General features: G+C 36.3%; 1 protein-coding gene across 1 annotated transcript in view; it reads right to left on the bottom strand.

The window, feature by feature from the left end:
- Positions 1 to 9,817: 9,817 nt before the first annotated feature.
- LOC111163991 (uncharacterized) overlaps positions 9,818 to 20,669 on the bottom strand; it is a 37,283-nt gene continuing 26,431 nt past the window's right edge. Inside the window, exon 5 of the mRNA XM_022553245.3 lies at positions 9,818 to 13,722. Within this exon, the coding sequence (XP_022408953.3) occupies positions 11,603 to 13,722 (2,120 nt within the window). The 3' untranslated portion in view covers positions 9,818 to 11,602. The remainder of the gene's footprint in view (positions 13,723 to 20,669) is intronic.

Consider the following 20,669-nt stretch of genomic DNA (forward strand, 5'->3'; position numbering starts at 1 on the left):
TCTATATATTAGATCATGTCACCTGTGAATACAGATAATTTTACTTTAATTTTCTATTGGTGTGTTTGTAGAACGTTTTCCATACTTTTGTTTTCACTCATTCTATATCACTATGTTTTATATCTATTGTAAATAAAATGTAGATACTATTTTTAAATGGGGTCCGTCAAATTCTGTACTCTATTTAGTCAATTTACAATTACTGTAATTAATATTGATATATTTAAAATTCCATCTACTCTGTACCTTCTATTAGTTTTACCTCTCCTATCCATTTCCTTCCTTTTTCTCTTTTTTATGAATTCTTTTATTTTTTCCCAATTTAACATTTAACCCTCAATGTGGTTAGTCCACAATTCTGCTTTGTTGGGTTCTACTGGATCAGTCCATAGTTCCACTTTAAGAACTGCTGGTTTTGTTGGTGTACACCTAAGGCCTTCTCTTGGCTACTCCAAAGGACCATTTCTTTGATTACTGCTGGTGTCCACAGTTCTGTTTCTTCAATTACTGTTGATTTCTGCTAATGTACACATGACATAAAGGAATAACAGATCTGTTATTAATGGGAATCTCACTGAGAAACCAAACCTGCAAAATTGGTGAGCATGGGTTGAACGCTTAAATGGTGTGTTCGCCACCTAACTCTTAAGACTCCTGTGCTAAAATAAACTAGTCATGGAATGGGTTAGATTGTCACTAGGTCAGCTGTCAACCTCGAGAAAATTTCCTTGCAATGATGTATACTGTAAAGCACCGCAAAATCCCCAACCCAATGGCACATCCCTCTTAGGTATTAATATGGTTCTGAGAGATCCAAGATTAGTTAAAGAAATGGGATCTTCAAGTTTCAAAGAATTGAGTGTGCCACCTTCCAGCACACCTCAAGAACTGTGCTCCTAAAAGCTGTGGTCCCAAAAATGGCAAAATTTTACTAAGATAACCTAGAATTACAATGGCCATTATGGGGAATGTTCCAATTAGATATGATCATTCATTTGAGAAGTACACTTGAAAGCAAGGGCTCCCAAATCAAACAAACAGAATGGGATACTTATTTTGTATGCAGAAGCCTCCAAAAGACTTCAAGATTCCAAAACAGCATCACTGAAAGACTCATTACAAAGGCTAATGAAAAATTAAAGACACAAATGTACCTAAAACAAAAGACTAAATGACTGATGTGTCTCCGGCCACTCCCTTTCTACCCTCATTTACCTGAGTACTCAGTCTACTATCTTAACTGCCTTTCCACTCTGAAGACATTGTAAGGCTATAAACAAAAGACTACCAAGTTAGTCGCCTTATAGCTGCAACAGCTCCAAGGCCAGAAACCTAGAACACCTGAGCCTCCCCTGTTGCACCCTCCTAGGGGTCCATCACCAAAACACTGGCCCAGAAACTAGTGTCTCATTTGTAGTAAACTGGGCTAGTGAAAAAAGATTGTCCTTTGTCAAATCCATCCATAAAAACTTGAATGCCCCCATTTTCACCCCCAAAGAAGACACCATATGGGGCACTCCCAGGGCTGACAGGACTCCGAGGAATCCTCCAGCAAACTTCTAGCAATTATTCCCTTAAACAGCTAAGAGAAACTGAGAAAGGAACGAAGGGGGGCAGGGCATAACCACTAAAAGAATGAGAAGGGGGACATGGCCTTTAAGAAAAACAGAATATGACAGAAACTTATTAGAACCAACTAGGCCCAAGACGGCAGAAGATCTGACTTCCAGGAGACCTTATGCCTCATTGTACGCTCACTGTAATACATAAGCATGCTAAATGACACACCCACCAGTGCCACGACAGGCACCATGACAGTTCCAAGGCTGACCATAAAAGGTCAAAAAGTGGGCAGTGGCCCAATTCCTGGAAATTTCCATCCTTTCCCCAAAATAGTTAAAACATTTCTCCCACTCATTAGCATATTAAATTACCCAGCTCATAAAAACTAACAACCCTATACCCCGGGGCCATTCTCAGCCCGTCTGCATTCTGCCTATGGAATATGTATCTCTCTAAATAAACTTGCTTTAACTTTACTTTGGCTCACTCTTGAATTCTTTCCTGCTTGAAGCCAAGGACCCTCACTTGGTGGTCCATCCCAGGGATTCACTCACACGTCCCAGGACATGACATTTCTCTCTCCTGCAACAAAACTAAAAATTAGTGGAAAACTGCCAAAGTATGGTAGGTTCTGGGGCAACTCTCTCTCTACCCAACTTGCTCCACAGCCTGTAGATGGGATCCTAGGAAAACTGGCAGAGCCAGCAAAGGGTGAGAATTCTTACCAGAGTCAATTGTCCTAGATCTATGTAGTGCCTGGTTGAGAGAGAAAGATAAAATTTCATATTGTCCCTTTCTTTCCAAATTCAGATTCTTGTGAATTTGGTTTTGAGATACCCATTGGTTGTCATCCTTTCTCTTCCAAGGACAACTACTGCCTTCTTGTTTGTCTTATATTGTGTTCTGAGAACTGGCTTGGTTTTCTGCATGCCTGGGACATGGAAATTGTTGGTTCTTACATATGCAGGCAGCTCAACAGTCAGGTTGGAGGCCAAAAAATGTGGCCTGACAGAAAAGGTGGGTTGCACCCCATTTGCGGCTAGGATCCTATCAACCATTGCTAGCTCTCAGAGGGACTGTCTTACTTTCTTTTTTTTTTGCGGTACGCGGGCCTCTCACTGTTGTGGCCTCTCCCGTTGCGGAGCACAGGCTCCGGACGCGCAGGCTCAGCGGCCATGGCTCACGGGCCTAGCCGCTCCACGGCATGTAGGATCTTCCTGGACTGGGGCATGAACCCGTGTCCCCTGTATCGGCAGGCGGACTCTCAACCACTGCGCCACCAGGGAAGCCCTGTCTTACTTTCTTTTGGCTATCTTTGGGACTGGTTCTGCATCTTGGGAGGGCAGTATCTTTTGCACCCGCTTTTTGGGAGGTCTCTTGTGTCCAAGAGGTTATTCAATACTGACAGGTATATTTACTGTTTGTCTCAGCTGAAACCTGATAAGATATCGGAAAAAAAAATTTTTTAAGGGGCACTATGATCAAAAGTTGACCAAACTGGAAGCTGATATTCAGAGCCCCATAGGAACTTTTTAAAGGCCTTCTCCCCTAAGCTAAAATCAAACTGTGTACCCAGAGGAAGAAAAGCATTCCAAAGGGAAACAGCTCTAAATCAAGACCAATGGAATCTTTTGATTTCCATCTTGGTTGAGGATCTCCTCTATAACATAAGGGAGCAAGCCAAAGATAATACTGTCTGATGAGTGGGTTAGCTTCTTGATGTCATTCAGGTTGCAACCCAACTCTCTAAGGAATTAAGAACTGTCCTTGTCTTACAAATTTAGTCTTAGCAAGAACAAAAATGCAGCTGTAGAAGCAATTCAAAGCCCACCTAACCTTTTTACCAATCCCCAAAACTTCCCTATTCATCTCAAAAGTGTTATAGATATTGTTAAAAATCTGGACTCAGGGAACAAAAGTCCTTCTTGGTAGAATTTGTATATATATATATATATATATATATATATATATATATATAAATTTTTTAAAAGTTGGCCCTCTCTTTTTTTTTTAAATATGTATTTATTATTTATTTGGTTGCACTGGGTCTTAGTTGAAGCAGTGGGCTCCTTAGTTGTGGCTTGTGGGCTCCTTAGTTGCAGCTCACCAGCTACTTAATTGCAGCTTGTGGGCTCCTTAGTTGCAGCATGCATGTGGGATCTAGTTTCCTGACCAGGGATTGAACCCAGGCCCCCTGCATTGGGAGTGCAGAGTCTTAACCACTGCACCACCAGGGAAGTCCCAGAACTTACATTCTTTCTCTGTGCCTTTAGAGAGTCATCTCTAGGAACCCAGGTCATTCTTATCAGAATTCAATGGAGAAAGGATAGTCTTGTCAACAAATGGGAGTGAACAACTAGAAATCCATATCCAAAAAAATGACCACAGACACAGACTTACAAGTTTAGCAAAAAGTTAACTGAAAATAGATCACAGTGGTGTCAGCAAAAATGGTGGAGTAAGGAACTCAAAATTATGCAACTCCATAAAAGCAACAAAAATATGGGCAAAAACTGTCAGAATCAACGTTATGAAATCTGGAATTTAATTAAAGCCTTGCATCCAAGTCAGAATGCAAATTCAAGGAACATGGCTGATTTTTGGTAAGAACAGTGAAACTGTGGGACATTCTAACTTGCCCCCATCATGGTCCTCACTCTCCAGCTTAGGAATAAAATGTCAAAATAATAGCCCACATTTCCAATATTAGAAGAATCACAACAAACCCCACTCACAAACACTTATATTTATCTGACCTGTCTGATAGCACAGCTCAAAGGCCTTGTATTTCTTTCAGCTAATGCAAAACTGGCCCAGTGCTAAAGTTGCTTCCTGGGGGGCATCTGTCAAAAATATTTACAGACTGATGTTGCCTAAGGTGATGGATGGCATTTGAGGTGAAGCTACAAATAGAAAATCCCAATAAATTCACACAAAAAGGGATTAAATCCAAAGCAATTCATCAAGTGGCACTATACAAGATTAATCCACAAAAATCACTGAAACTACAAAACATCACAGAAAGAATTAAAGACCTAAATAAATGAAATGACATCTCATGTTCCTGGACTGGAAGACTTAATATGGTTCAGATGACAATATTACCCAAGGCAATCTACAGATTTAATGTAATCCTTATCAAAATCCAAACAGCTTTTTTCTGCAGAAATGGAGGAGGTGATCCTCAAATTTACAAGGAATTGCAAGGGACCCCAAACAGCAGAAACAATAATGAAAAAGAAGAACAAAGTTGCAAGATTCACGTATTCTGATGTCAAAACTCATTACAAAGCTATAGTAATCAAAACAGTGTGGTACTGGGACTTCCCTGTTGGTCCAGTGGATAAGACCCTGTGCTTCCAATTCAGGAGGCATGGGTTTGATCCCTGGTTGGGGAACTAAGATCCCACATGCCACATGATGCGGCCACAAAAACAAAATAAAACAAAACAGTGTGGTACTAACAGAAGGATAGACATATAGACCAATAAAATAGAATTTAGAGTCCAGAAATAAACCCGTACATCTATGCTCAATTAATGTTCAATGGGGGTAGGGGTACCAAATCATTCAATAGAAAAACAACAGTCTCTTCAGCAAATCGTCCTGGGACAACTGGTTATTGACATACAAAAGAATGCAGTTAGACATTTCCTTCAGAATATATACAAAAATTAACTCAGAACAGACAAAGGCCTAAGTGTGAGAGCTAAAAATATGAAACTATTAGAAGGAAATAGGTGAAAATCATAATCTTGAATTAGATAATTTCTTATATATGAAACCAAACAATCAAACAACAAAAGATAAATTGGAGTTGACTGAAATTTAAAACATTTCTGCATCAAAGGAAGGACATTATCAAGAGTAAAAAGACAACCTTCAGTATGAGAGAAAATATTTCCATATTATATACCTGATAAAGGTATACAACCCAGAATATATATAGAACACTTATATCTCAAAAACAAACAAAAGAATCCAATTAAAAATGGGAAAATAATCTACTGCATAGACATTTCACCAAAGAAGATATGCTAGTGGCCAACAAGTTCATGAAAAATGCTCAATATCATTAGTTATTCAGGAAATGCAAATCAAAACCACAATAAGATACCACTCACACCCATTATGATGCCTAAAATTTTTTAAATACAAAATATCAAGTGCTGGTAAGTATTAGCGAAACTGGAACCCTCATACATTGCTGGTGGGAATGTAAAATGGTGCAGCTGCTGTGGAAAAGTTTGGCAAGTTCCTAGTAATTCCACTCCTAGTTATAAAAAAATTCACACAAAAACATGTAATATATGTGCTCATAGCAGCATTATTTATAGCAGTCAAAAAGCAGAAACTGGGCTTCCCTGGTGGCGCAGTGGTTGAGAGTCCACCTGCCGATGCAGGGGACGTGGGTTCGTGCCCCGGTCCGGGAGGATCCCACATGCTGCGGAGCGGCTGGACCCGTGAGCCATGGCTGCTGAGCCTGCGCGTCCAGAGCCTGTGCTCCGCAACGGGAGAGGCCACGGCAGTGAGAGGCCCGCGTACCACAAAAAAAAAAAAAAAAAAGCAGAAACCATCCAAATGTCCATGAACTGAGGGATGGATAAACAAAATATGGTAACTCTACAATGTAATATTATCCAGTCATAAAAAGGAATGAAGTATTCTTACATGCTATAACAAGGATGACCCTTGAAAATATAATGCTAAGTGAAAGAAACGAGACAAAAAAAGGCCACGTAGTATATGACTCAATTTATATATAAAAAGTTCAGAATAGGCAACTCCATAGAGACAGAAAGAAGATTTATTGGTTGTTAGGGATGAGGATGAGGGTATAATTGAGACTAAGTGCTGATAGGTATGGGATTCTGGAAAAGAAAAAGGACATTAGGGAAAAGTTACGGATATCTAAATATTAAAGTACTGATATGAACTTCAGTTAACAATAAGGTGTCAATATTGGTTCACTAATTATAACAAATGTACCATATAAAGATATTAATAATGGAAAATAGCTGTGGGGTATACAGCAACAGAAAAACAAAACAAAATAAAATGAAATAAAATAAAAGGCTTAGTGTCAATGACACAATACCTACTGGTCTAAAATATATGTAACTAAAGTATTAGAAGAAAAGAAAAGAGAGACAGGAAAATATTTTTTAAATAAATAGGCAAATGGGTTCCAATACTGACCAAAACTACAACCCTAAGATCAAAGAACCCTAAGCATGATAAATGCAAAAAACAAAAAAACAAAAATAACCCAACCAAGGCACATCATAATCAATTTCCTGAAAAAGATATTAACAAAAAAGTTTTAAAAAAAGTTTAAATGAGTCTGAGGGGGGGGGAAACATGTACAGAGGAACAAAGATAAAAATTTCCTCAGACTTCTTATCACAAACTACCTAAGGCAAAAGACAATGAAATGACATCTTTAAAGACTTAGAAGAAAACAAACTACCAACATATAATTCTATATCCAGCTAAAATAACCTTCACAAAAAGGCAAAATAACTCCCCTCCAAATAAAGAAACGAAAACCTGTGAAAATTCATTACCAGAAGTACTGCATTACAAGAAACGTTAAATGAAATTTTCTTAGGCTAAAGCAAAATGATATCAGATGAAAATGTGAATACACACAAAGTAATAAGAAACATCAAAATTGGTAAAATAAGACAAATATAAAATACTTTTCACTCAAATTTATTTTAAAAAAAATTTTAAAGTAAGCACAATAGTATATCATGAGATTGATAATGAACAAAGAAATGGAAAATATGATAAAAAACAGTGCATAATAGGAGAAATTTAAGTACACTCATGTATTTTAAATATTAAATGATCTATTACTTAAAAGTAGACTTGACAAATTAAAGAAGCCTACTGTAAATTTAAAAGAAACATCTCTATGGAAATTTTAAAAAGGTATAGTAAATAAGCCAATAGCATTGATAAAATGGAATATGGAAAATATACATTCAAATTCAAAAAGGTAAGAGGAAAGGAGGCCAAAAGTATAGATGAGATAAATAAAAAACAAAAGCAAACTATTGGTTTATACAATATGGTGTAGAGCCATTTCTCCCTGCTCCTCTCTGTAAAACTCTTCCTATGAAACAATATGAGACAATCAACAGTGAACTGTGAAAAGTATTAAGAAAAAGGCAAACTGGTTTATGACCCCAGGACTGGAGGAACAACTGTAGCACGTTCCTCCACTCAACAGAAGAAGGCCATCCAGACTCACTGTTTCCCAACCCTCAACCTAGCAACAGAAAGTAGGTAGTTTCATTCTTCTCCCCAGATTAAAAGGGAGTCCTTTTGACAGCTCCAGGCAAGCCAGAACCGCTGGCAAAGGGGACTGATCTAGAAGATCCCATCCAACAACAGGCAGCCTGGGGAGGCACCCCCCTCCCCTACCAAGAAACAGAGGTAGGTGGGACGAAATGACAAGAGAGACCCAACCAGCACAAGCACCTTGTCAAGGAAGCCTCTTTGCCTCCACAGGCTAAGATTTCTCTTTTCACTGAGACACCAATTGAATGGTGAGATATATCATATTCATGGATCAGTAGAGTCAATATTATTAAGAGGCCAATTTTCCCCCAACTGACTTATAGAGTCAGTGAAATCATAAAACAATATTAAAGCAGTCTTTTTTTTTTAAAGAAATTGACAAGTTCATTCTAAAATGTATGTGAAAATGCAAAGGACTTAGAATAACCAAAACAATTTTGAAACAGGAGAACAAAATTAGAGAACTTATACTATTTCCAAAAAGATTTACTATAAAGATAAGGGAACACAGACAGTGTAAAGAAGACATAAAGGTCAGAGGAACAAAATAAAGGGTCCATAGATAGACCCCCCCCACATAAACAAATAATCAAATGATTTTTAAAAAGATACCAAGTTAATTCAGTGGGGAAAGGGTAGTCTTTTCAACAAATGGAGCTGAAACAGTTGAATATTCAAATGAAGTAATATAAATCTAGACCCTTACCAAAGACCACATACAAAATGTACTCAAAATAGATCATACACCTAAACATAGAGTTAAGACATTTACAAAACATGGGGAAAAAATCTTCGATGCCATTGGATCTGCAAAGATTTCTAAGAAAAGAAAAAACTGATAAGCTCAACTTCATCAAAATGAAAAGCTTTTTGTGAAAAACCAGACTGGGGAAAATATTCACAATTAACAAAGAACTCTTATAACTCAATAATAAGAAGACAAACAACAAACTAAGAAGAGGCAAATGATATGAACAGGTGCTTCACAAAATAAGATATACAAATGGCCAATAAGTAACTGAAAGATGCCTAATGTCATTATTCATCAGGGATATAAATGAAAACTACAATGAAAAACCTATACACTCCTTAGAATGGCTACATCAAAAAGTGACAATACCAAGCATTGACAAAAATGTGGAACAACTGCAACTCTTGCACACTGCTGACGGAAACGTAAGATGGAACAACCACTTCAAAAAAGTTTGATATTGCACATAATAACCATACCAACCCAGAAATTTTACTCTTAAGTATTTAACCGAGAGATATAAAAACACCAGTCTACACAAAAATGCACATTAAGTTCATTACAGCTATGTTCTTAACAATCAAAAACTGCAAAGAACAGGCAAATGGATAAAAAAACCTGTAATATATGCATACAGTGGAATACCACTCAGCAATAAAAATGAAGGTATTTACTGATACATGCTAAAACATGTATGAATCTCAAAATCATGCTGAATGAAAGAAGACAAACAAGAGGACATCTTGTATAATTCCATTTATGTGAAATGCAATTTAAAAAATCAATCTAACCTAGTGCTAGAAAGCAGATCACTGGTTTTCCAGGGGCCAGAAGGGAGAGGGACATCCCAGGAGGGACTGGGAAGGGGAATGAGGAACACTTCTGCATAAAGGGTATGCTGTCTTTCTTAATTGCAGGAGTGATTACATATGGTTATACTCTTATTAAAACTCATTAAATCAGCTACTTAAATAGGGTATATTTTACCACATTTAAATTATACTTCAAAGTTGATTTAAAAAAAACTCAAACCTTATTACTTTATATTGAAAATGAAAAATTTTTAAATCATAAACACAAAAATGGACAATATTTTTATAGTTACATAGTCATATATTATGCTATTTTTTTAAGTTTTCTTGATATGGACCATTTTTAAAGTCTTTATTGAATTTGTTACAATATTGCTTCTGCTTTGGTTTTTTGGCCACAAGGTATGTGGGATCTTAGCTCCCTGACCAGGGATCAAACCCACACCCCCTGCATTGGGAAGTGAAGTCTTAACCACTGGACTGCCACGGAAGACCCCATATATTACGTTTTATTAAAATGAGTCAACTAAAGCAAAATATATCAACATGTATAAATACCAAAACCATGCATTTGAAGACAAAAGTTGCAGAACATGTTCCCAGTGATATACCTGTAAAACAATGTTATATCACACACATACATGCAATAATATATGTGTATTATTGTAAAAGTAATGAGACATGTGGGATCAGTATTAACCAAATTTAGAATACTGTGGAAGGTGGTAATAGCTATAGGATGTAGAATGGGCTATGAAAAGCTTCCTGTAAATTTAAATGGGAGCACTGAGGTCTTATGTCCTAGAGTATTCTAGCCAGTACTCTAGCTTCATTCACACTCAAATGTTTCCGGTTACTGAACCTAAGAAGAGGAAGCAGAAGCAGTCTCAATGCTGCCCCTGGCTGATCCTGGCAATTGTTCTGGGGATCTAGTCCATTCTGAGATCCCCTAGAGGTAGGCCCCTGGATGAACCGGACAATTAGGCAGTACAGTCATCCCTCAGTATCTGCTGGGGACTGGTTCCTGGACACCTCTTCAAATACCAAAATCAGCTGATGCTCAAGTTCTTTACAGTAGGCCCTCCATACTCTTGGGTTCTGCATATGTGGATTCAACCAACCACAGAACCGCAGATAGGAAAACACAGACATGAAGGACCAACTGTATTTGCATGGGTAACAGCACAGTTGGGGTGCAGACTCATCAAAAACATGTGATGGCTCATGATATGGAAGGCCATGGGCTGATACGTGTTTCTCCAAAAGTAGAATCAGAGACTGAGAAGATTATTCAATTTATTTGTGCTTTTAAAAAAGCTTCATATTCCAGTTAATATTTTTATAAATGTCTATTTTCAGTTTTATTTCTACTAAAAGATTTGAAATAAGTGCAAAATATAACTTTTAGAATAACATCATATCTAAAGGAAAATTTCTGTCCATACTTCCTAAGTTGACAGACTTCCTTCAAAACAATCTTCAGATATAATAAAGTCTGAATTCTGTTAAAGCCTTCACATTCAAAACATCTTTAAGACTTCATCTCAACATTGCCTTGTTCAATAAAATGGCATTTCTTGAAATAGGCTCAACTATATTTGCTGTATTCTTCAGGTCTCTTCCCTATTATTTCCCTGACATACAGCAAGTACAACTTGTGTATGAAGTTTCCAAAAAAATACAAGATGTTGACAGTTCTCCCCGGGTGTGGTTTATCTGACTGTTAGTAATGGCCAAGTTCTGGAAGAACATTTTCCTACATACCTTTGATTCACAGGATTATCTCCTACGTAAGTTATTTGTTTAACAAGCCCTAACTTATATTTCCCCACATTTCCTATATACATTAGTAGGGTTTCTTCTACATGTATTCATTTTTTAGTTGTCTTATTAATAGATATTCATTACCTTCATAGTAATTTCCCCTGTGGTTACTCTTTCATTTACTTTGGAATATGACTTAAGGTAAAAAAATTTGCCACTTGACATTCACAGGGGTCATGTTCTGTGTGAATTCTCCATAGTATTTCAAGGTATGAAATGCTAGGTACTAAGATTTCCCTCATTGCTAAATTTAAAAGATTTTTTCCCCTGTATGTAATTTTGAATGTACTGTGAGAACTGATTTCTTAGAGGTTTTCCCACACTCAATACATTCATAGGGTTTCTACCTTATGTGTCTTCTCTGATGTACTTTGAGACCTGAGTTGCAACTGAAGGTTTTCCCACAATGATTGCATTCATAGGGTTTCTCCCCTGTGTGTGTCCTCTGATGTTTAGTGAGATCTGACTTATGATAGAAGGGCTTCCCACATTCATTACACTTATAAGGTTTTTCCCCTGTGTGTATCCTCTGATGTACAGTGAGGACTGATTTCTCAGAGAAAGATTTCCCACACTCCTTACATTCATAGGGCTTCTCCCCTGTGTGAGTTCTCTGATGTGATCTGAGGACTGAATTGCAAGTGAAGGTTTTCCCACACTGATCACAGTGAGAAGACTTCTCCCCTCTGTGTGTTCTCTTATGTACTGTATAGTCTGACTTATAGTAGAAGGTTTTCCCACATTTTTTACACACATAGCGTTTTTCCCCTGTGTGAGCTTTCTGGTGTACTGTAAGGTATGAATTTCTAGAGAAGAATTTCCCACATTCCTTACATTCATAGGGTTTCTCACCTGTGTGAGTTCTCTGGTGTTTAGTGAGATCTGACTTATTGTAAAAAGTTTTTCCACATTCATTACACTTATAAGGTTTTTCCCCTGTGTGTATTCTCTGATGTACCGTGAGGACTGATTTCTCAGAGAATGATTTCCCACACTCATTACATTCATAGGGTTTCTCCTTTGTGTGTGTTCTCTGGTGTACTTTTAGGCCTGAATTGCGACTGAAGGTTTTCTCGCACTCATTACATTTGTAGGGTTTCCTCCCTATGTGAGTTTTCTGGTGTTTAGTGACATCTGACTTATGACAGAAGGTTTTCCCACATACCTTACATTCATATGGTTTCTCACCTGAGTGAGTTCTCTGATGTACTGTAAGGTATGAATTCCTGGAGAAAAATTTCCCACATTGACTACACTCATAGGGCTTCTCACCTGTGTGTGTTTTCTGATGTACTGTGAGAACTGAGTTGCTTATGAAGGTTTTCCCACATTGATTACATTCATAGGGTTTCTCCCCTGTGTGAATTCTCTGGTGTACTGTGAGATATGACTTATGGTAGAAGCTTTTTCTACATTCCTTACATTCATAGGGTTTCTCTCCTGTGTGAGTTCTCTGATGAATTGTGAGGTGTGAATTCCTAGAGAAGGATTTCCCACATTCATTACATTTATAGGGCTTCTCTCCAGTGTGGATTCTCTGATGTAAAGTGAGAAGTGACTTCCTAGAGAAGCATTTCCCACATTCGTTACAGTCATAGGGTTTCTCTCCTGTATGTAGTCTCTGATGTTTGGTGAGTTTTGATTTTTCACAGAACGCTTTTTCACATTTATTACATTCATAGACATTGTCTCCTATGCCTGTTCTCTGAGTTACATTAAGAACTGACTTCTCCCAGAAAGGTTCCCTCAGGCTGTTACATTCAAATGTTCTCTCTCCTGTGTCAGGAAAGTTTGATCTGCTGAAATTATCCACTTTTTCAATATGTTCATAATCTTTCACCTTCAAATGAACTCTTTGTTTCAAGAGAGATAATTTCTCAGAGGCTTTACCATATTCATTAAACTCATAAAGACTTTCTCTTTTTTGGGGGGTTGAATAATTACAGAATGTTTTATCACATTCCCTATGTTCACAAGGACTCTGTCCCTTGTGAGCTTGTTTATATGTGATGAAAAGTGTCTTCTCACAGAAATATTTCCCACGTTCTTTGTAGTCAAAAGACTGCTCTACATTTTTAATTTTCTCATATGGCATGAAGTCTTCATTATGACTGAGGTACTTTCCATTTTGAATGAATTCATAAGGTATCTCTCCCACATGAGTTTTTTCATGGTTAATATGAAGGAATAATTTTCCATATGCGCTGAGATCATCAGACTTCTTTCTTAAATAGTTTTTCTCAATAATTAATTCTGAAATATATTTCAAACTCATACCACTTGTGCCACATTTACAAGGTATTTTTACAGAAGAAACTGGGTATGTGCTGAAATTAAACATTTTTCCTAATACATTACCTCTCTCTATAGTCAGTGTTTTGTTGTTGATAAATGGAGCTTGCCTGAAATGTCTGTCCTGGATTTCCTGACTCTGTTCTAGTTGATTATCAACTTTGCAGACTTCTGGAAAAGAGAAAAAAAAACACTATAAGTTATTAATTTTATTACTATTATGATAAACTTACACTTACATACAAATGCCCTTTTATATGATTGACTCAGTTTCTTGAAATAAGAGTAATCCAAGATGTTCGTGTCCCTCATCCTTTTGGCTTAGAAGAAATAAACAAAACCTGACAGAGCAGAAATGGGGGATAAAAACTTAGAATGCACCCATCTACATTTAACAATTTATAAATATGTACTTCAAGACTTAATATAGAGGTTAAAAATAAATACAAATCACAGTGAATAAAGGAAGACAGACTTTGAAAAAAAAAAGACTGATCCAGGTGTTGGAAATGCAGAGAAGCAGAGAGGTAATGATTAGTAGGTAAGAGTACCCTGGAGAAATATCAGAGGACTGATTTGATCTTTTGAAGGATACAGATTAGACTTTACATGATATACTTAAAATACTGCAGCTAAATCTCTATGATTTACGTTTCTAGTTCAATTCTCCTCTTTTTAAAATTATTTTAATTTTCTCTTATATATTGCTAATTTATTATACTGTTAATACCAAATTAAATTTATGGAAAAGTACCAATTTGTTCCTGCTTAAGGAGACCTGTAGCCTACTTTCTTATTCATTCTCTACTCATGTGACTTACAAAGAATACAAATGTCTACCAGGAAATGTAAAATCAAAGAGACAAGGAAGACTGCCAGAGGGCCAGATCCATTTTTTTGTTTGTTTGTTTTTGTGGTACGCGGGCCTCTCACTGTTGTGGCCTCTCCCGTTGCAGAGCACAGGCTCCAGACACGCAGGCTCAGCGGCCATGGCTCATGGGCCCAGTCGCTCCACGGCATGTGGGATCTTCCTGGACCAGGGCACGAACCTGTGTCCCCTGCATCGGCAGGTGGACTCAACCACTGCGCCACCAGGGAAGCCTGTTTTTAGTTTTAGTATATTCAGGTTATTCTCTAAGAGTTTTTGCAAAAGTTAACCTATCCAACCATCAAATGCTAACTTTTCCTCATCTTAAATTTTCTGTGACAAATTTAATATGTTAATGTATTTTTTTGTTTTTAAACCCAGATCTCTACATTTCTGGGTTTTATTTATATTTAAAACCATGGAGGACCTGACCTAAAATATTCACTGATACTTACATTTATTTATCCTAAGAATTCTCAGCTAGACTTCATCTTGTTATCTTCCTGTTCAGTATTTGCAATATAACAATGATGACCCTGTTCAAAAACCTGTCCAGAGCCCACTGTCTCCAAGCATCATTAGACAAAATAGACTGTAGTTACCATTCTGGGGGGAAAAATACTTTTTCCAACTATATTCATATTGGGTAACCACAATATCACTCCACAAGGCCATAATAAATGTATTCTTTCTAGAAATGACAGACTATTAATTTGCCAGAAATTGTTCAAGTTCAACCGAGACTTTCACTAAGCTGGTTTACATTCCCATTTTGGCTTTGCTTAGAACTTAAACATTAAACATCAGGGAAATGACACTGTCTCATATCTGCTTCCCAATATGTCTTTACAAACATCTCTACAATTTCAAGTTCTATTTACACTGAAATTTAAAATTTATTACATTCTGTACATCTCATTCTATCACAACACTGGACAATACTCCTTTGTAACATAAACATCCTCTATTAACTGCTGAAATTTAAAATACTCAGTTGTCTTTTTTTTTTTTTCCTTCTTTTCCCAACTATAACCCATGGTCTTACAAGTGTTTACCTCTGATTTCCTTTGAATACCTTGAGTGGATATGGAATTAATAATGGTCCTTAACAAGCAGTGTGCTCTTCAAAACACAAATCTCAAATTTTATTCAAACCTGTAATTTTTGAACAAGAATCTAAAGGTTTAAAATTCAATATGTGCATTCAGAAGTTAATTCTTTTGTAGTGTCTTCTGAATGAATCAATATAAAGGCCCTCTCACTCATCAAGAGTAACAAGTAATGATCCAATATCCATTATAAGTTATATAACAAAATAAGATATGCTCTCTTTGGAGAAAGCATAATATACATAAGAAAACAGCCTCATTCGATATCCATACACTATCAAGAATTAGAATCTACAGCAGATAATGTTTATCAAAACAAGTAAGAAACATTTCATAAAAGCTGGGGAACCTTGAGATTAAATTTTAAAATTTATTAAAATATTTTTACTTCAAAGGATAAAAATTAAAAATAAAAATAAACTAAAGTGAATACATGTTGCAACATGTATACACATATATTATAAGCTAATGGGAAATACCAAGATTTGTTGGAAATACCTCTTTAAAATAACTGCTTATTAAATCTATAATTTTTATTATGAAAATGTACAAATATCTCATTAATGGGTATAATCAATATTTAAAACAAATCATTCATTTCAAAGCACTGTTAAAAAGCACATAAATACAGAAACTTTCAAGCTTTCTCTTTTATATCAATAAATTCTAAACTGATTTTTAATGGATATAGTTTCTATTCTGTTTCATGAATGGTAAAGCCAGGATCTGAAGCACAAAGACAAAGGAAGTAGAAAACCACAAGTATTTAAATAAAAATCAGTGGTTGGTCACCTTAAGGCAAACACTGAGTATAAAAAAAAAAACTAATTAATAAATATAGCATTCTATATAGTGGAATAACATCCCTTTTTGGATCACTAACCAAAAAGGGCTAAATTATTTAAAAACAAATATGCTAGTACTGAGTTTATACCAGCTATTAGACCAAATTCTTTGGGAGGGGCACATCAATGAATAAACCTTAATCCTGACCCCAGGACCTTAGTACATAGTAGCGGAAATGTGGAAAGTGGATGCACAAATACAGCTATACTATATTGCAGAATGTAATAAACACATAAAAGAGGAATGAAGGATTATGAGAGTGGGAACAGGTAGAGATTTTTTTTTTTAGGGGATCTATGAAGGCTTTTTAGAGGAAAGGGTAGAGATTTTTTTGTTGTTGCTGTTCTGGACTTACAGAGGATATAAAAGTTATAAAACAGATTTTTTTAGTACTATATTTTGAAATGAATAAGAAAATCAAACAATGGCAAAATGTATAGCTCCCTCTGAATATTAATAATTTTTATCATGGTAAATGAAGCATTATATGAATCTGCTGTACAAATACTGAACTATGACCAATTTAGTCATTAATATGTAGAGGGGATAATTTCCAAATTCTAAATATGAGTTTGGGTATTTTTCATCTTATAAATATTACTTGTTTTGTGAAAATATAATTTTAAGCAGAGTGCTCTTTTTTGCTCAAAAAATTATTTATGGAAATATATTATTTTTCTCCTTTGCCTCAGATGTTCGACAAAGTCAAGAAATAATCTAAAAAGAAGAGTAAAAAAACAAAAAACAAGAAAAATGCTTAAAAATATTAATAATGATAATAACAACAAGAAAAATAACGAACCATCTCCATGAGCCAGGCTCTGTTCCATGTACTTTTCACATATTAATTCATGAGAATCACTGAGTACATAGGAATCAAACATAGAGCTGTAGGGAAGGAAAGCATATATATGGGTGATACTCAGGAAGGATTAAATGGGAGTTTAGCACCCCCAGTTTTGTGCCAGCATTATTAAGGGACTTCCCTGGTGGTCCAGTGGGTAAGACTCCACGCTCCCAATGCAAGGGGCCCAGGTTTGATTCCTGGTTGGGGAACTAGATCCTGCACGCATGCCGCCACTGAGTCTGCATGCCGCAACTAAGAGTCTGCATGCCGCAACTAAGAAGTCCACATGCTGCAATTATGAGCCCGCATGCCACAACTGAAAAAAAAAGATCCCACATGTCTCAACTAAGACTCGGCACAGCCTAAGTAAATAAATAAATACTTTAAAAAACCATCATTAAAAGAGAAAAACTTAAATTTCATATATTACACATTGGGAAAAATGTAACTCAGGCTACTAACATGATAAATTAGATGCTTTGGGGGGAAAAGTATAATTCCATTTAGAAACTAGAACAAACTAAAACAATATGGTTAGTGTTTTGGGTGGTGTCAGTGGAAAATGAGAAAATAAAAATATTTTTTAAACACTTTTACAAAAGTATAACAATAATAGTGATCTAGGGACTTCCCTGGTGGTCCAGTGGTTAGGAATTCACCTTTCAGTGCATGGGACGCAGGTTCAATCCCTGGTCTGGGAACTAAGACCCCACATACCACAGGGCAACTAAGCCCATGTGCTGCAACTAGTGAGCCCACGTGCTCTGGAACCCACACACCACAACTAGAGAAGCCCAAGCCGCAACAAAGATCCCATGCATGGCAACAAAGAGCTGGTGTGCCACAACGAAAGACCCCGCATGTTGCAATCCCGTGTGCCTCAATCCTGTGTGCTGCAACTAAGACCTGATGCACCCAAATAAATATTTTTTAAAAAACCAATAACAGTGATCTAATATCAGTAAGAAAGGATGATAGAGAGAAAAATAAAATGCTGCTATGTCAGTTTTAAGAGTAGAAGGTTCACAGAACCTAATAAATGAAAATTAGTAGGGAAGATTGTGATTTGTGAATGATGATTTTAATAGTAGTTCTTGCCACATTAGAGGAATTGGAGTATCCTGTTAGAGATGTTCTGCAGACACATAAAACACAGAATGCTGAGTGAGCAAAAGATGCTGAAGATACAAAGTTACTAAAACCTGATGTCTTAGATATAGGTTATTTTATTATTTGAAGATCCAATTTGACAATTTGGTAAATTTAGTCCTTTTATATACAATTATGGTGATTATTAAAATATGTCACGTTGTCTCCATTTTACTTGCTACTTTGTATTTATCACAGTTTTACTACTTTTATTGTACCTTTCTTTCTTTGTTTTAGACTGATTTTTTTAAATCTTTTCCACTTTTTTCTCTTTACAACTTTCGAGGTTATACATACCTGTTTCTCCACTTTAGGTGGCTGTCCATTAAATTCTGTCATTAATATTTAACTTAAAATCTAAGGTGATTCTATAACCTGAACCTCTTTTTCTGAATAAGAGAAGAGTCAAATGCCATTTGATCACCTCCCAACTCAATTATGCAACTATTTTTTAGTTTATCATAGTGTCTTTTTTAGCCTTACAAATTAGATATCATAATGATTCTATCCACATGTTGTTTAGACTTAGCTATAAATTTCCTAATTTCTTATAACTTACCACTCCTCTCATCTCAAGCACTCTTCTGGATTTCATTTTCTCTCTTCCTGCAGTATTTCTATTTTAATTTTACTAACAAAATTATACAATAAAAGATTGTTCCTATAATTTATTTCAGGACCAATCCAAATTTAATCATACACTCTGACAAAGGCTCTCTCCTTGACTAAATTTTAGTTAAGCTCCTCTGAGACTTATTCTTGACTAGGTCTTGACCTTGGCCTTTCATGTCTGTCTCTACTGAGCAGTTTCAGCAAGAAACCTTGTCAGTCTAGTGACAATCTCCTCACCCTTGATATCTCCTCACCCATAAGTTCCTCATGCTCCAACCATGATTTATAAACCCTTGGCCTGCATTTAGCAAGAATTCTGTTAGGCCAGTTTAGCAAGAATATCCCTACCCTTGATGTCTCCTCTTAGTAATTTTCTATTCACTTACCCCTTCACTCTGCTTGTTGGCTACAAATCCCCAGCTGCCTTTGCTGTATTTGGAGTTGAGCTCAGTTTTATTGAAACTTTATCCCTCTATTTCAATAGTTACTGAATAAAATCTATATTGCCTTTAACTAGTATCTGGCTTTATTTCTCTTTGACAACTCTCATCCTTTAAAAAATAGCTTCCTGAGTTCATTATTCTAGATTGACAAATATTTTTTGCTTCAATTTAGATGTCTCTGGCAATGTCTCCTTCCTTAGGCAGTAACCTGATTTTCTCTCTGGCTGCTATTAAGATCCAGTGTTCTCAAGTTATATTAATAGTACTTAAGTATATATTACTTTTTATTTATCCTGCTTGGTGTGCGTTTTGTGTCCACATATGTGGTCTTACTGAAGGATTTCTGGAAAATTCTAAGCTATTATTGCTTCAAATATTGCTTCTCCGTTCTTCTTTCTGCTTCTTGTGATCCAATGATTCATGTTATATCTGTCTTCTCATCCCTATCCTATACATCTCTGAACGTACTGACCTATTTTCCTTCTCCTGTCATCCTATACTCGGACTGTGTCATTTATTTAGTGGTATTTTCTAGTAAAGTCTCTTCAGCTGCATCTAATCTGGTACTTAATCCATTTTTTAGAATTTCAACAACTTATTTTTAGTTCTAAAAATTCTAATGGGTTATTCAACAATCTGCCTAGCCATTTAGACATTCTTTCTTCCTTACTGATTTTATTTCATCTTTTATTTCTTTGAATGGATGCTTTACCCTTAACTATCTAAAAAAGCCATTATCTTAATTAACAGGTGTTGGAAAATATATTTTGTTATTTCTGCTTAATCTCACGAACAATATATTTCTTTAAGTTTTTTTTAAGCTCATATTTAATAAGTGAGAATCCTAATATCCTGTATTGAGGGTGCTTTTCCTTAAGAGAGAACTCATTTTCTTTTGCTTAAAGCAAGCTACCAATCTGAGATGAATTTAGCCAACAATCTGGATCCCCTAGTATGGGAGTATAGGGGGACAGGAGTAGAAGATAAATACTCTATACTCAGAGAAGGAGCAGAGAACCCATCTTGGGCCCAAAATCCGTAATTGATACAAAAGTAGAAGTCTCTTACCACTGAAGACCACTGAAGAAAAGGGAGGTACGCTGAGGAAACCCCCACTACTGAGGCCCAGGCTCACATCTAAAACTGAAGCTGGATCAGAACAACAAAGAACACCCTTGCCCCCACCAGAAGTACAGCATGAAGTAACAAGTAGTAGCAGCTCACTGCTGGAGGAACAGCAAGAG

The sequence above is a fragment of the Delphinapterus leucas genome, chromosome 16 (genome assembly GCF_059928025.1).
Source record: "Delphinapterus leucas isolate spDelLeu-1000000601 "Yukka" chromosome 16, BTC_Dleu_Yukka2, whole genome shotgun sequence".
NCBI lineage: Eukaryota > Metazoa > Chordata > Mammalia > Artiodactyla > Monodontidae > Delphinapterus > Delphinapterus leucas.